The sequence below is a fragment of the Stenella coeruleoalba genome, assembly GCF_951394435.1.
Source record: "Stenella coeruleoalba genome assembly, chromosome: 10".
NCBI classification, from domain to species: domain Eukaryota; kingdom Metazoa; phylum Chordata; class Mammalia; order Artiodactyla; family Delphinidae; genus Stenella; species Stenella coeruleoalba.
This window is the reverse complement of record NC_137156.1, coordinates 73227305-73243814: the sequence shown is the minus strand read 5'-3', so window position 1 is coordinate 73243814 and position 16510 is coordinate 73227305. Positions and strand designations below refer to the sequence as shown.

Here is a 16510-nt window from a genome sequence, read left to right as displayed (position 1 = left end):
GACACAGAGGAGGGGCTCACTGATAGAAGCAGTTATAGGTGTTAGTTTAAAATTTTATTTCTATATATTCTATGCTGCATTTAAGTACAGGTTTCTGTATGTGGAAGCGAGGAAGGAAACTAAGAAGACATTCATTCAGCCATACCTGTGTACCATTATATGGCACATCAACAGAGAGAACAGAGAGGCAGCATGATGACCACAGGCCCAGTCAGTTATAGCTTGATGTTTATATGTTTAGTCTTAGCATACTTTTTTTTTTAGCATAATATAGTCCTTCTTAAGGAAACTGAAGTTATATGATTTCTTTCTAATGTAGGAATTCATGGCTATACAGACTATTTCAGTAAGCACAGACTTAAAATTACTAATAATACAGTTTTCACATAAAAAATTTGCAAAATTAGCTGGCATGAATAGTTTTTATTTTTTTTAAATCAAATTGTGGTGTCTGTTTATAAATGGGTGCTAGATTATATGTATGTCGATACACAAATATATTTAAGATATACATGCACCTAGATAAATTACATAATTCTGAAGTTAATTTCATCTACTCCCTGGACCTTCTACAAGTGTATACATTTTACAAAATTCAAAACAAATTAAAACAAACTGCCAGTAGAAGAACAGAACTTGGTAAGTGCTACAGGAAACCATAAAGAGCACAGGGGATGAATATGCATTAGTATTAAAACTACAGGCCCAAGCCACTTAAGCTGGTGTACACAATAACCTGACCCTTTAAATTACAGGAATTTCTTTGAATAGGACCCAATATAGCAAGTATACATTGTAACATGTCTAGGGTAATTATTGAAAATTCTCTTAATTTTTCTAAAGGAAAAAAGTCACTAGATATGAATTAGTATTATTTCCCCATAAGTGACATTTTTTTCCCATTTTAGCTGTTATGGAATTGCAATAGGGTTAGATGTGTAATAACAGTATCATAACAGATTAAGAAAAAGTCCAATTGTTTTATAAGCATCATTTGAAATTACTTGGAGAAGTAAAATTCAGAGTATATATCAAATATTTCATACAAAAAAGACTATAAAAAAATCATGGACTTTATTATACATTAAAAATATCCTAACAGCATATTTCCTGAAGCCTTGTCAGGAATACTTATTTTGACAAAATGAAAAAATAAGTTCTTCACTCCACATGTATACCACCATTACATAAAGTCGAGTTTTTCAAATTTAATTCTAAAGGGAAATGAAGCATAATTTTTAATTGTATATTCATGATTAACAATATCAGTGAAATATGAACCAATTCACTTACATTACAAAATCACCAAATATACAAAGTGGTTTTGCACATTAGTTATAACTTAATCCCCAGTTCTCATATTAACCTAAGTAAATTACACGAGTACAGCCACAAGAGATTAGTTAAAAAGTATAATATAGTTCCAGTTTCAAATTATTATGTATTATTAATTAATACGGAAGAAAAAAATCTCATGAAAGAAAAGTAAGCCGAACTTGATAAAAATAAAGTCAAAGGCTTGCTTGCTACAATCAGTGTGTTTGAATATTTAAAGTACAGTTTGAATGCTAGGAGGCTGTTATCAAAACCAATGTTAATATTTTCATTTTATTAATTTGGGTGGCAGAGGTTTTACAAAACACAGGCTCTTAGGGTCTGTCAGCAGGTATAAGAAGATTCAAATCTTAAATACTTGCAGTTCCTATATATAATTCAAAATTAACTCAGATGCCTTTACCACATATGATTATATGTTATGTAGAATGGTATGCACACCATACTATCCTTTCCTCAAGCATAAAAGTAACATAAATTTACCACCCCTAGACTGTGGAATCTGAGAATTCTTTTGAAATTAAACACGAAGTAATCATTGTAAACATGGCAAAAACTAGACTGGGGACTGTGTTCAAGGCAACAGTTTTAGTCCCTCGTTAGCAAGTTTTCCCAATTTTACAAGGGGGAAGGAATCATCAGTTTCCTATCTATTGACTTCACTACCATAGTTACAAAAGTACTGTTGACATAGGTAGCAAGAGTGCCTAGCAGAATTAAGTAGACTTAATTTCTTTCCTTTTAAAGAATCAGTTTTGTTAATCTCTAAAACCATTAAGTGCAAGTTCAAGTCTGAGAAAGATATCCCAAAATCTAATTCAATCACCACCAAAACATCCAAAAGCTTGAAGGGATTTCAAAGGGTAACAAAGATCAGCTTTAACATTACGCAGAAATCCATGGGGAGCCTTCCTTAAACAAAACACAGAATTTATTAAAGTTGATCCTTAAATATCTGCAGTAATGGAATTGTTCATATGGTTTACAGTAATGGAACAGAAGTTGAATCATCTAAAATTGTTAAACCCACACATAACTTCTATTTGGCACTGGAAAGCACTTTGGTCTGACCTATAGACATGGGTGTGTTATTGTGGAAATTCCTATCAAAACATGATGTAAAAGGAACCACAAGTCTGTCCAGCATCCCTAAGTCTGCCAGTACCCTTAACTTTAGCCTACACTTTGACCCAGAGTGCTCACCAAGGGCTGTAGTACGCTACCATGCAAAGCACCAGCCTAGTAAAACTGCCTCCTAATGCTGACCACCTTCCCTGCACGGTGGCTGACAAGTTACACCTGAACTAAGTGAGGTGACAACTTTATAGTAAAAGACTTACTGAAACAAAAAGCTTACTAATTCTGAAAAAGGTCTTAAAAGCAGGACCTGCCGTGACTAAGCAAATGCTGACCACAGAAGAAATTTCAATTTCTACAAAAGGAATGATACACAAACTACTGTGAAAGCATTCCCTTTAGCAAGGACAAAATAAACTTCTTTCAAAAAGTATTCCATAAATTTCTACTTTTTTACTATATGTTTTGGTAACATAAGGCTTCAAAATAATGATTAAGTAATCATTATTCCCATTTGGCACATGGCTAAAAAAAATCATGATACTATATATAATTATCTATCCCGTTCCTACAGAAAACAATGTATATACAGTGTGAAACACCCACACTATATTGTGAGAACTATATGCCATTTCTAAATCAGAACTAAAAAGAAAAAATTATATGTTAAATAACAAAAGGCTTTTCCCTTGTAAAATTAGTCTTAGTGGCTAATCTCTTGAAAACTTTAAATGCATGACTGCGTAAAATATTTTATTCAATATATTTAACTTGGCCATATATACTTTTACATGTGAAACACAGGAACATAATTTCTATCAGCAATGTTAAAAATCCAAGTTAAAATAAAAAGTTTTGACACAGAATTAGGCAGTAGAGAAATGTCATTTTAACCTTGGCACCAGGTTAAAATCCTTCCTGGGTTGACTCTCCTATAACAAGCACTCAATTGCTTTTCAGTCTTTCATGGAATTAGACCTTTCACTCTACTTACTTAAAGAGGACAAGTATTTACAATAATTAGTGCAAATTATTCTATTCTCATATATTATTTGCCTTCACGGATATAAAGTGATGATCAGTATTTTATAAAAACATGGAATTATGAAAATACTGTGGGCTATCAGTCTGAAATTTAAAAGATTACATTTTTAAACTAAATTCTGAGAATTTTTAAGCAGGAAACAATTGCTATAGAACTTCTTTCTAAATGTCACTTGATTTTCAATAAAAATTATTTCACACAATGCAGAAAATACAATGTATCCTGTAACAATATCTTTACATGTTAAATCCTAATCTAAAATGTATTTGAACAAAAAAAAAAATCCCTTTTAATAAATTCCAAAATCTTATTTTAACCATTACTGCTCTGCAGCAACAATTCAAGTCCCAACCTGAGAACTAAGAATGTGATAATAAAATGCCAAGGGCTGTAGCAATCTTGAACTGAAGACACTTAAGCTTCTTTCCCACTGGCATCAGGTGTAGTACATCAGAGAAATGCGAGCAATCCAAGAAAATGCCCTGAAATCTACAGTACCACCTGCCACAACTTGAAACCTTAAGTCTAAAATCTCTATTCTAATTATTTTGTAAAAGTTCTATTGCACATTTAACATTGTTAAAATATTTGCAAACTTGTAGAATTATCTGTATAAGGATTTTAAACCTATTCAGTCAAAGGTTCCTCACTGCCAGCAATTGTTCCTAATGAAAGAGAGGGAGCATATCCATGAATACCTGAAGCTGAAGAATAAATGATTTCTTATGGTCACAGCCAATTACAATGCAAGGTAATAAGTTCACAATTTGAAGGAAGAACAGGCTTGAGCAACTGTAATTCCTCAGCAATCTACTTCAGGGATATGAACAGGTTTCTTTTAGACATGTGGAATTTGAAGTTACTGCATAGTATATTATTTCTAAGGGAAAAAAAAAATCAATGCAAACCTAAGTTATCAAGGTCAGTCATAGTTTAAAAAATGAAGTTAAAATAAACAAGCAAATATAAATTTTAGTCTCCTTGATAGTTCAGCATTGTTGTTACCTTGTGCCACTTCACCACAGAAATTGTCAACAAATTCAAAGGGGTGGGGGGCGAATATCAACCAAAAAGTAAGGATAAGTTTATGCTTCTGATTCTCTCTTCTTTCCTTCTTCTCCCAAATCACTCTCTTCTGACTGGCTACTGCTAAGGACAACAAACTGCCCCTCACTACTGGCTTGGTTTGGTCTACTGGAAGCAGCTATCAACCGACTTTGTTCTTCTAAGTCCTAGTGGAAAAGACAGAAAAGAAACTTAAAGTTAATTGTTTGCAATCAAATAGGAAAGTAAGCAGTTAAATACATACTTGAGAGCCACTTCAACTCTTCTGTCATAAATATGTATGCATAATTCTGGCAACTTTCTGAAAAGAAAGACTACACACAACCAATGCAACACCAAAGTAAATTTTGACACTTTTCTAGAAAGCCTATAAAAGCCAACATGTCACTCTTCTCCATTTTTATGGCCAACAACTTACATTCGAGCCATCATTATCTCTCATTATAAACTACAGAAAAGGCTCATAATGAATCACTCCACATCCCCTCCCTTCCCTCTCTCTAATATATATGTGTGTGTGTGTGTGTGTGTGTGTGTGTGTGTGTGTACACACACACACACACACACACAACTACCATTGATGAAAGCCATATATATATCTCCTCTCAAAAGACCTACTTTGACAGAGACAACCTTCCAACCTCTTCTGGAATATGTAGTATGTTTGCTAAACAGCAAGTCACACTACATGTCAATATAACTATAATGTAAACATTGTATCAGAAGACAGATGTCAGGAATTCCCTGGCAGTCCGGTGGTTGGGACTCCGAGCTCTCACAGACAAGGGCCCCAGTTCAATCCCTGGTTGGGGAACTAAGATCCCACAAGCCGTGCGGCGCAGCCAAGAAGACAGATGTCATCCTTTTCTACTATGCTATGAATCATCTGGTTATGTATGAAGTGGCTGAGCAAGTAGAAACAGACCTTCACTTGAAAATTCCAATATGAAAGTCACAGTGCTGAATTAAGGAAACTCTTCATAAACATCATATCTAGTCAGAGAAGATCTAGACATTAGGACTGCATACCTTTTCAATTTGTTTTTGTTTACTGAGTTCTTTCTGTTGCTTCTCTTTTACTCTCTCTATTTCTTTTTGTTTTTCTGATGCCCTGCGATCCTGAAGACCAGATGAATACAACTAATGAATTAAATATGAAATAACTTTAAATTTTAACTTGTCAATTAATATTACCTTTGTAACCTTTTCAAATTATTATTTGCATTTATATGAGAAAGCACACCAAAAATTTACATTCTAATGTTAGCCATTTATCCAAATTCTAAATGCTATGTATCAGGAATAGCATCTATTGTTAACCTTGCATAGCAAAATCATTTTTATTTACTTGCTAATATGAAAGATCTTATATTACTTTAGTTAACATTCTTGGATAATTAAGTGTCTTGGATTCTTACCAGTTCTGCATGCAAAGCTATCTGTTTTGCCAGTCCAACAGAATCACAAATCTAAAGGGGGAACAAGTAAGAAAAACTCAGGCAGTTCTTACATCAAGTATCCAAATGGCTGATGTAACTAGTTTTATAACTCATTTTAATACACTGCTTCAAACAAAAGCTGATTTAAGAATGTTCCAGCCCCAAAACCAATCCTTTGTGTATTTTCTTCAGAGTCTGTGAGCTGCCACTGCTGGCTCTCATCTCTTTCACATACCCCACTTCTTGTTATCTCAGATTCATTACTGAGATGGTAAAGTTGCAAAGAAGAAAGCAAGCAGCTGCTGCTGCTACTCTAAGATGAAGACATTTGGAAATGGCTGATTATGGGAATATTTTGCATTCCCAGGATAAGTTAACAAAGCCAGAAGATTGCAACAGCTATCAATGGCCAGGAAGATACAGGTTTGTGGAGTCAGATGGCCCAACCCATCAGCTCAGCTCTCCTCAAAACAAGAGGCTTTGGTCAAGCAGCTCAGTTGGACTAGGCAAAGTTTGGGAGTTTTTCTCCAGAAATCTTAGTAAGAACTTTGACTATGACATGTATTTCACAACAGAAACACATTTTGAAAAGCCACGTACCTTTTCACCCTCATTGTTTGATTCAAATATATAGCAGACTGATGACAGATTACTTTCACTTCTCCCTCCTGATGTCCGAAGAACAAATCCAAAAAGCCTCTTATTTTCCTGGTGTGTAGCATACAAAACTACACTGGGTAATGGAAACTGCCACAGAAAACATCAGAAGCAAACATGAAATTTTTCAAACCATTAAAACAGCCCTCTTACATATGACAAACTCATGTACTAAGTTGTTTAATATCCTAAATAGAACATTAGAGTCAGTTGTTTTTCTTAACCGAATGGTAATCCAAGAACAAACAATGTCATATTTGGTTTGGATTGTCAGGAAATTAAAAGGTTGTTGAATACTGAATTTGTTTTATTAGTCATTAACACATTTTACAAATTCAAATTCAGTAACAAAAATGGTCTATATTATTAAATGATTAAATAGAAGCACATGCCTGCAGCTATTTCAAAACAGATAATTATAAAATAAACTCAATCATGTTGGCCTTTTAATCCCTTAATTTAATTTTTAGTTTCTTTAGTGTATGATATATGCTCCCTAACTGAGGGATAAATATAAATACTAAGTATCACACCAGATTGCATTGATTCTTTAAGTTACACGGAATGTTACAACTTTTTTGTAGAGATAGCCATAGACTCAATTATAACACCCTAAAGACCAATCATAATTCATGCTACCATATCTGAATATACAGAATCAGGATTATTATAAAGATGTAAGACGTGTATATGTACAAAGAGACTTAAAATAAAGCTTTAAACATGCAGAACTCACCATGAGCCTTGTAACTTGTGTCTGTGGATCAATTAACCTATAATAATAATTAAAAATTTGGGAGACAAATTTTAATTAGGCTAAAGTTATGTAAACATTTTTTCCTACAGTTTTTTGAGGGACAGGTTACTACTTACTTTAAACAATCACAAGAGACTAATAAATGTGATTCTGTCATACGAAAGATGTTATGGATGGCCCGGGCAGCTAAGATTTGGCGCATTGTTTCATAAACAACATCTGGATTGTCATCTGATTTCACCTCCATAGAACCAAGGAATCGGACAATAAACAACTGATGAAGAATAGAATCTACAACAAAATAAGGTACATTATGTATTTTTAAATCCCAAATTTCTTTTCCTAAGGAATAAAATACACTGCTTTCTTTAGGTTTTCCAATGAAAAATTCAACACAGCAGAAGCATTTAGAAATAATTCCTAACTACAGTGTTCATCTTATAGAAGAATTAAGATCTCAAACTCAAATAGCAAAAGGTTATGCTTTGGCAATTGGTACTTCTGAGTTAAAAAGAATTCCTTTTACTATGCTTACAGCCTTTCTGTAAGTTTGAAATTATATCAAAGTAAATAGCTATGGGAAAAAGAAAAAAAAAGTTATGCTCCAAAACCAGAAGAAAACAGCTGTTAGGAAAAGGTCAAAGGATATCTTATGGAATGAAAATTTGACTATGAGGTCAAAAGTATCATAATCTATAATTTTGTGTGAATAATGAAATCTTAAGTTTGATTAAGTTCTGTTGCTTTAAGTGTACTATGAGTGAAAAGAGAAAACTGTGAAGTATAGATACCATTAAAACAGCATACAGCAAAACAAATGTAAACATCAAATTCTTCACATAGTTTACTGCTCTGAGAATTTCTAAAATATAAGAATACTACACTTGTTTTACCTTCAGTTTCAGATTTTGTACCTCCTCCAGATTCTCCAAATGGATTTGTACGCCTGAAAAGTATTTTAAAAAATTATGAACCAGAGGTCAGTTACCATGAGCCACATGGAAGGAATCTCAATCATTGAACCCAGAGTTAAAAACTAAAAGTCACAAAACCTTGTACATACATTTTAAAAAAGCTCCAAAATACCCCTTCCTGTTAAGGAACACTACTGATGACCAACTAACTTGTGATGAAGGCCTCTGCCCTCACACTAAGTTAATAGGCTGAACTCAAAGTTGCTATATTTTAGAAGATGTGGACAGATTGCATGTTTAGCCATAGACACACAAAAATCAACATTATAATAAAACATGTTGCAAAAGTTCTTGAATTTAAATAAAGTAGGACAGAGGAATGGCTAATTTAGCTTCAACTTTAGGTACATGAGAAAAATGCCAGGAATTTCCTTGGATTGTAAAAAACCTTTTTTTAGGTCCTCTAAGTACATGTCGCAAGTTAACTATGATAATTTGAACATTTTCTAGTTTTAAACCTGTGTTTCTCAAGACATACGTAACAGAATGCAAGAAGAAAAGCTAACTAGAGAATGGAAGCTACCTCCCTCCTTAGTGTGCATGGCTCATGACACACCCACAACGAAGGAAGAAAAGTACAATCCAAAGTAGGTTTTATAGACAAACAGAGAGCTAAGTGGTTCTAAGATAACACTGGCTTTAAGATAACATGAAATTGATCTCCCTAATACATGTCTGACCTACCATATCAAATGCTAAGTATATTTCTGTGATCAAGAGTAAATTATCTTTTCTTGGTCACGGCCATGTATATCCAAATTACTACATTATCAATTTATTAGGTGCCCCACCTACTTAATAAATGATTTGCCTTAAGCCACGTTACCTTCATCCACAGCCAAAGAAAAATTTTAACTGCTTTGACAAGGATTTCTCATCATATAAACAAAAGATAATTTATTAATAATTCATAGCATGACAATGTTTTAGTTCCTTCCTGGAGATTTCTTATTCTGACACAAGATAACTTTTTTTTTTTTTTTTTAGTTGCGGCATGCGGGTCTCTTAGTTGCATCATGTGGACTTCTTAGTTGTGGCATGCATGCGGGATCTAGTTCCCCAAACAGGGATCGAAGCTGGGCCCCCTGCATTGGAAGCACAGAGTCCTACCCACTGGACCACCAGGGAAGTCCCCTATATAACGTTTTCTAATAAACCTGTAGCACATGTATTACTCTCAAGAATTTTAAAAATATTGTCATGATGTAAAAATAGGACTGTCAACTTTCTTCTGTAATTTTAAGAGTAAATACCTTAGAAGTAGATCTGATAAACAATTCAGAATTGAGTATTTTTAAAACTAAATTATCTTAACTCATTTAACTGAGGCAAAAAACAGAGAAAAGCCTGCATGATTCTTCTTCAACTATCAAAATTCTGTTAGGTAATTAAACAAAGAAAGTAAAACACAGCTGATGCACAAGGTATATGAGAGATGGCTCTCAACTGTAGAAATTGGCTCATAAGCCCTACAGCCCTACAGACCTTCCTATTACCCACCTGCCTCCCTGGCCAGAGGCTTTTGCCTGGCCAGGCTGATCTTCACACACAGGAGAAATGATGTCAAACTGTATTGGGGTGTCTGGAGCAACGAGAGAATCTAGAGAGAGGGCAGCCAAATTTGTGGGCTCAGATCCTATGGATCCTGAACTGCTGGTTCGAGCTGTCAGTGGCCGAGATTGTCTAAGCACAGAAGAAAACAAGAAGGCATTGCATTTAGTTTTCTCTTTTGGAAATTAAACACTTAAACTATGAGAAAAGAAAATACAATTTTATAAGTCGATGAGAACAAATTTTAATACACACAATCCCAAATCACAGTTACTTTGTCAAAAGACTTTTTCTTTCCAATTACTAAATTCAGAAACGTAAATCACTTTAACCTAGAGATAAACACAAGGGAAATTTGGAATCATCATTTATTTAGCACTCTTGCTGGTAAATTTACCGATTTGAAATACATTTTCTAGAACTATTTCGTACTAATGTAACTAACACTGCTAAAATCAAAGTGTTTGCTAACACTTTCAATAGCCCATATAGTTCTTTAAAGAGCCCAGAGACTGGTAACTCACCCTGCTGGCCGCAGGCTCTCGTGCCTCTGCTGGAAAGACGGGGAAGGAGTGACAGCTTCCAAAGCTGACTGATTTACCCGTGCAGCAATTTCCTATTTTTTTTTTAAAAAAAGGATGAATTAGTAAAGCAAGAAAACCAAAAGTTTAAATATAACTCTCTGAACTGTCAGAATGTCCCTGAGTTACACTTAAAATGTAAATTGAAGTTACTAAAGTTGTTCCACATTCTCTTGTCTTAGTATTAAGATACATAATTAATTTCACAACATTATAACTTAAGTTTCCTCTTACTTCCTGTAAACCTAGGGGGAAAATCTGATTTTTTTTCTACTAATATACATAATAGGAAATATTTTTTCTTTAAATTTTAACTATCAAATTTTTTTTAGATTAAGGTTTGTATTGCTAGCGCCTAGTACAGTGCGTAGCATATGGGCACTCAAATTTGCTAAATAAAGAAATTTAAAAGGAGTAGGAAATAGTCACAAAATATTAAAGTATTTTATAACCATGATCCTGAAGTTTTTATGATTTTCCGGAATGTATTTATGCTCAGAAATATCTGTGTATTTATTAATAAAGTTATCATGGATATTTTCGGCCAAATTTGAAAAAAGCTTTCCATAAGAAATATTTAAAAACTTATTAAAATATTAAACTTATTAAATAATTTAAAACACAAGCTAAATAAAATAGCATGTACATTAGAAAAAATAATCACAAAACATTTTTGCACTTCTGTGTCTTAGCAAAAGTATAAAGACAATGCCACAAATCGATCAAAATTTCTTCTCATTAATATAAATAAAATAATTCTGGATAATCTGGAAAATATTAAAACTCTGACTTCTGATAATTGGCAGGAGAGTACAATAAGCCTGACTTATTCAAATCCAAACACTATATTCCCTTTGTATTCCTTAGGTATTAACAAGTCATCTAATTTGCATTTTAATTTTTTGTTCTTCCCAAGTGACATAACAGAAAGAAAAAGCAAGTTTGGCAGGAGATCAAGTTACTAAAAGCAGAAGACTTCTCTACAATTAGCACTGATATTCTTAGATTAAACTCATTAGATCATTATAAAACTAACAGAAACAACTAATATTTTTCAGGTCATGAGATTTTGCTTCTTTAGTTCAAAACTTTTTTCCTAGGCATCCAAATCATATGTGTCTCGGATGGCACCTCAAAACCATTATGGTAAAAACAGAACTCTTCTTTTCCAAATTGTTCTTCCCTTCATTTCTTCCCTTCATCCAGGCTTAAAACCTGGAAGTCATCTTTGTCTCCTTCATCCTTTATGTTGGTCGGTTTCTTCATCCTTTACATCGGTCAGTTACTAACTAGTCCAGCCAATTTCTTTTTACCTGTTTCTATGATTCATTCTTCTCTCTTCCCTCAGGTTACCACCATGTTCAGACCCTCAATTCATGCCTAAACTATAATGGCCTCCTACATGTCCCCCAACAGTCCTGTCTAATTAACCACTACACCAACGACAGTTTAAGACTTAGAAGGGTAGGGCTTCCTAGAGAAATTAGCCCCGATCTGCCTCAACTGAAACCGTAACCCCCACCCCCAGCCTCCCATCAGCCCCAAACAGCCCCGGGAGGCAGCCAGGTTCACAGCCTAGCTGGGCCTACCAAGACTGGCAGAGGTCAGATGGCTCCTCTCTTAAACCAAGTCTCTTCCCAACTACACTGCAGTTAGGACTCACTGGTCCTTCCAGAGTTCTCTGCACTCCGGGTTCTGCCTGCATGTTTGGACTGCATCTACAACTCTGTCTACACTGCTGAGTTCATGTGATTTGATACCCACTACTCAAAGCATAACTGGCAAAACTTGAGAGTTCAGGCTGCCTCACCCCAGACCTACTGAAACGTAATATGCATTTTAACAAGGTCCCCAGGTGATTTGTATGCACATTTCAGTTTTCTATTATTCTCCAACAAGACCTTTCAATTCTAATTATACAACTAATTTCACAAAATTCCTCAAAATCTGGAAAAATCCTACCTAGCTCAGGTTTCTGCCATCTCCACAGAGTCTTCTCTAAAACTAAAATCCATACTGATCTTAATATTCTGAAATCTTAAGCTTTCAGTCATCACCATACACTTTCAATTTATATGAAATGTTACTTAAAGTTTTAGATTTCTCTTCCCACATACATAAGCTCCTGGAGGGCAGAGACCATGGCCTATTTTTCTTCTATATCCCCTTTCTCCATGGTGCTCAACATGGTGCTAAACACAAGGTTGATGTCTACTTACATTTGTTGGTTGACTGATTTCAGTACGTTCTGAAATAATTTACTGTTCTAGGAAGACCAGATACTCATTCTATTCATGATATATGAAAGCTGCCCAGTCAAGGGCAAATTAAAAGATTACAGAACTTGAGAAAATACAATAAAAGCCATATAAGCCACAGAATTATTCAATTTTGCCATATCTGGATACATAAAATAAAAATATTACCTCTGGGTTTTCACTTAAATATATCTGTTTAGATATGTTATTTATTGTACAGATCCACTGCAAAAGGGAAAATAGAAAAATACGATTAATATTTTTTTCTACAATGCTTCCCTTCTAAAAGAGAATGTTTAATATTTAACTGACATAGAAGTTTCACTAGAAGAAATAACATATAATCTTTCTTATGAGATAAATACCTTCCTATATGCAAAAGCATATATATGTACAACATATGAAGGTATAACAGAACACTGAACAGATTTGTTATTTTTAAATTCCAGATTTATTTCATACAAGGAAATAAAAAATATAGCTATCATGTTAAACTGTAATTTAATAGTCTATATTTATCTTTTTATATCTAATATAAATTTTTTTTATATCTAATATAAATTTTTTTATATCTAATATAAATTATATCTAATCCCCACCAAATAAGACAGTCTGGACTCAGATACCATGATTAATACCAATGTAAAAAAAGTTAAGAGCTAAATATATTCCTTGTGAACGTATTTTACATACTTCCCTTTCAGGTTTATAAATAACACAGAAAACACTCTCTGTCCCACATCCTCTGCTTCACTCTCAAGTATTCCAGTGCCTAAGGAGCCTTACAAAGCTAACCTAATATTCTGTTTGGTAAACCCTGCAAAGAACAGCCATATGTCTGTATTCCTCAGAGACCAGAAGCACGTTTTAATACCTACTCTTTTCCATAAGAAGTAAATAAAAGTTGATCTCTACATAATTTCTAAACTTGTCTTTTACCAGCACAATTATATAATAACAACTTACCTTCCATATTTGGTGAACGACAAGTAAAAATGGAGCCAAAAACAAAAGACTCACGAGGAAGAACAAACACTCCCAAATTTTTGTTTTTCTGTCTTTCATTTCCCCAAGGTTTTAAGCTTTAGTTGCTTCCTGCCATGCTACATCTGCCACTATGTTCTTAATGCAGCAAATACTGTCTCGAGAGTTGGTAAGAGAAGGGAATAGATTAAACTCGCCTCATGATACTAACAGCCTGCCAGAAAGCAGCAGTCACAAGGTCATTTCTGAATTTGAGCTTTTAAAAAGACAGCAAGAAATGATCTCTAAGGTCTCTCCTTATAGGTCCAGTTGTAAAATTCCATGCAAAACTTAAGAATGTTGCTTGAGGACAATAGACTTTTTTGAAAAAAAGATTTGTAATTAACTAGGATTTTCCAAATTTCTATAATGAACACATCAATATGTTTTGTCATCAGAAAAATATCTTAAGATGATGCTGAAGAAATTAAGTAGATAAAATTTTACCTCTTCATGGTCTTTTTTACTCTCTGCTTGCAAAATTGAAGACCTGAAAAAAAAAAGAGAAAAAGTTTGACAGTCAACTTTTTTCTAAAGTACTTTTAACATGAGTGAGAAATTTTTATCTTTAAAGATACACATCAGTATGAAACAAACAAAGAGAAAACACATAACCAACCAGTATCTTAAGGAAAGGAGACTATCAGAGGTATCAGGACTCAGATTTTAACAACTCTTGACTTTGTCTATCTATGCCAAGATGTACCAAAAAAGAAATGTGCTGGTTTTCAGAAGGCAGACTATAACAAAGGTACATTGACACTAAGACAATGCATTTCAACTTTCTGACACTTACCATATATATTTCAAACATAAATCAGTGGTCCTAATAGAAAATACTAATTTTACTTCATTATTTATTATTTTTCCTTGAATATGGTTAAGTAAAACTTTTCAACATATTAATCACTAACATAGGGATATGTAGCTTTTCTATAGATGTTAATATTTAAGAGTTAGAAAAAATTTTTTTTCACTAATTTTGAATCACACCAGGAATGTGAAATGGGAAATCATGTTAAGCATTAGCAAAAAACTGGAAATACAAAAATGTAAATACATCCAGTAACGTTAACAGTTTGGTAATTTTGACAAATGAACAAAGGGACTCCCAACATCCAGTGTGATAAATGACACACAGTAATTGACATTCATTGTTTGTTTATAGAAGGAATATGAAATAAACATTCAGTATTTCCTCAGCTATTTTAAAAATGTACTTAGAATAAAAAATAAAAACTGTAAGGCAGTGACCAAAAAGTTAATTATTGCTTCTGGTTAATGAGATTATAGCTTTTTTTCATACATCTTTTTGTATTGTTCTGTGCTTCTCAAAAATTTGTTTTAAAAGCTGCTCTATGGGATTCTTGTTTAATGCAAAGGTAATAGAAGTTTTAAAATGGCACGTAAACATTAATGGCCTAAATAATTAATTTGATCAGAAATATGTGATTAACATTTAAAAATATTATTATTAGCACCTACTACATGCTAGGCACATTACATATGTTAGATTTCTATTCTACATAACAATTCACAAAATAGAAATGAAGGACCCCCCAACCTCCATTTTACATGTAGAAAACTGAAGCTCAGAGAGGTCAGGTAACTTGTCTAACACTGCAAAGTAGGTAGTGGATCCAGAATTTGAACTTTCTGACCCCAAGGTTGGAGCTCTTTCCACTAGCTTGTGCTGCCTTCCCCATACCATGCTGGATTTTCAGTGACCAGTCTCTTAACATGAAATCCCAGGTCTTTACCACATAAACTTGCTTTGACAACCTCAAAATATTAAGACATCATTTATCTAAGTCAAAAAGGAAAATTCAACTAATTTCTACAAGATTAAAAAGAAAATTATCTTAATACATAATAATTCTAACGTGTACAATGTCCAAGTGAAAAGGAATTATCCTACATTTCAGTAGTTTAAAATATGACAGATTTTTTTTAATAGTAGGGAAAAATACTAACTTTTTGCCATCAAAAGAAGTGATCTGAAAACAGTATCGCCTGTCTTCACAGTCCACAGCCATTACTGAACAGTTGTCTATGTCCATGGCCAGGCCTCCTGCTACGTCCCCACGGGCCTGACTCATTAGGTTTCCACCCTGTGTGAAGTAAAACTGTCTGTCCCAGGTAGATGACACCAAGCCTGTTTTACTAAATGAAGAAAGTACATTCACTCTTTAATAACAACACACCTAAAATCCCATCATCAGCCAGACAACAAGATAAAGGTAAAGCACATCACAAAGAACCACCTTGCAAAAAGGCACCAAGGTGCATAGAAAATATAAACATCAGGTTTTCAGTCTCTAAAATAAATTCACATAAACTGACCCACTTGTGTGATTCTGCATGTATATATTTCCAAAACAAGGCTGGAAATGATCAAATTACAGCTGTTATGATGCTCCATAAAATACAGTCCAACTGTATTTCAAGGGAATAAATTCAAAACAAAAGAATTTATTTTACTGTTAGAGTTAACTTGCTTTATCCCATCTTTAGGTAAAAACTAAAATTTGACTTGATGGTGTAATTACATATATTTTAAAGTATGATAATGATATTTAATAGCATTCACATGTTATGCTAGATTTATTTAAACTCAAATTGGTTTCACTTTTTAAAATAATTCTAAATCATTTGATAAATATCTAAATAGAATTTTACTTTTGAAAATTATTCATGTACCTCATCTGTCAAAAAGTTGGCATAAATACTAATAGTGGTATTAGTAAA

General features: G+C 33.5%; 1 protein-coding gene across 3 annotated transcripts in view; it reads right to left on the bottom strand.

The window, feature by feature from the left end:
- Window positions 1-407: 407 nt before the first annotated feature.
- APPL1 (adaptor protein, phosphotyrosine interacting with PH domain and leucine zipper 1) overlaps window positions 408-16510 on the bottom strand; it is a 32448-nt gene continuing 16345 nt past the window's right edge. Inside the window, exons 11-22 of one of the 3 annotated variants that reach the window (XM_079933329.1) lie at window positions 15737-15925; window positions 14210-14252; window positions 12908-12964; window positions 10425-10516; window positions 9850-10032; window positions 8269-8321; window positions 7492-7666; window positions 7355-7391; window positions 6562-6708; window positions 5941-5991; window positions 5552-5662; window positions 408-4689 (exon numbers count right to left, since the gene is read on the bottom strand). In XM_079933329.1, coding sequence (XP_079789455.1) covers window positions 4543-4689; window positions 5552-5662; window positions 5941-5991; window positions 6562-6708; window positions 7355-7391; window positions 7492-7666; window positions 8269-8321; window positions 9850-10032; window positions 10425-10516; window positions 12908-12964; window positions 14210-14252; window positions 15737-15925 — 1285 coding nt within the window. In that variant the 3' untranslated portion in view covers window positions 408-4542. The remainder of the gene's footprint in view (window positions 4690-5551; window positions 5663-5940; window positions 5992-6561; window positions 6709-7354; window positions 7392-7491; window positions 7667-8268; window positions 8322-9849; window positions 10033-10424; window positions 10517-12907; window positions 12965-14209; window positions 14253-15736; window positions 15926-16510) is intronic. The other 2 variants (XM_079933330.1, XM_079933331.1) reach the window with 2 other exon arrangements.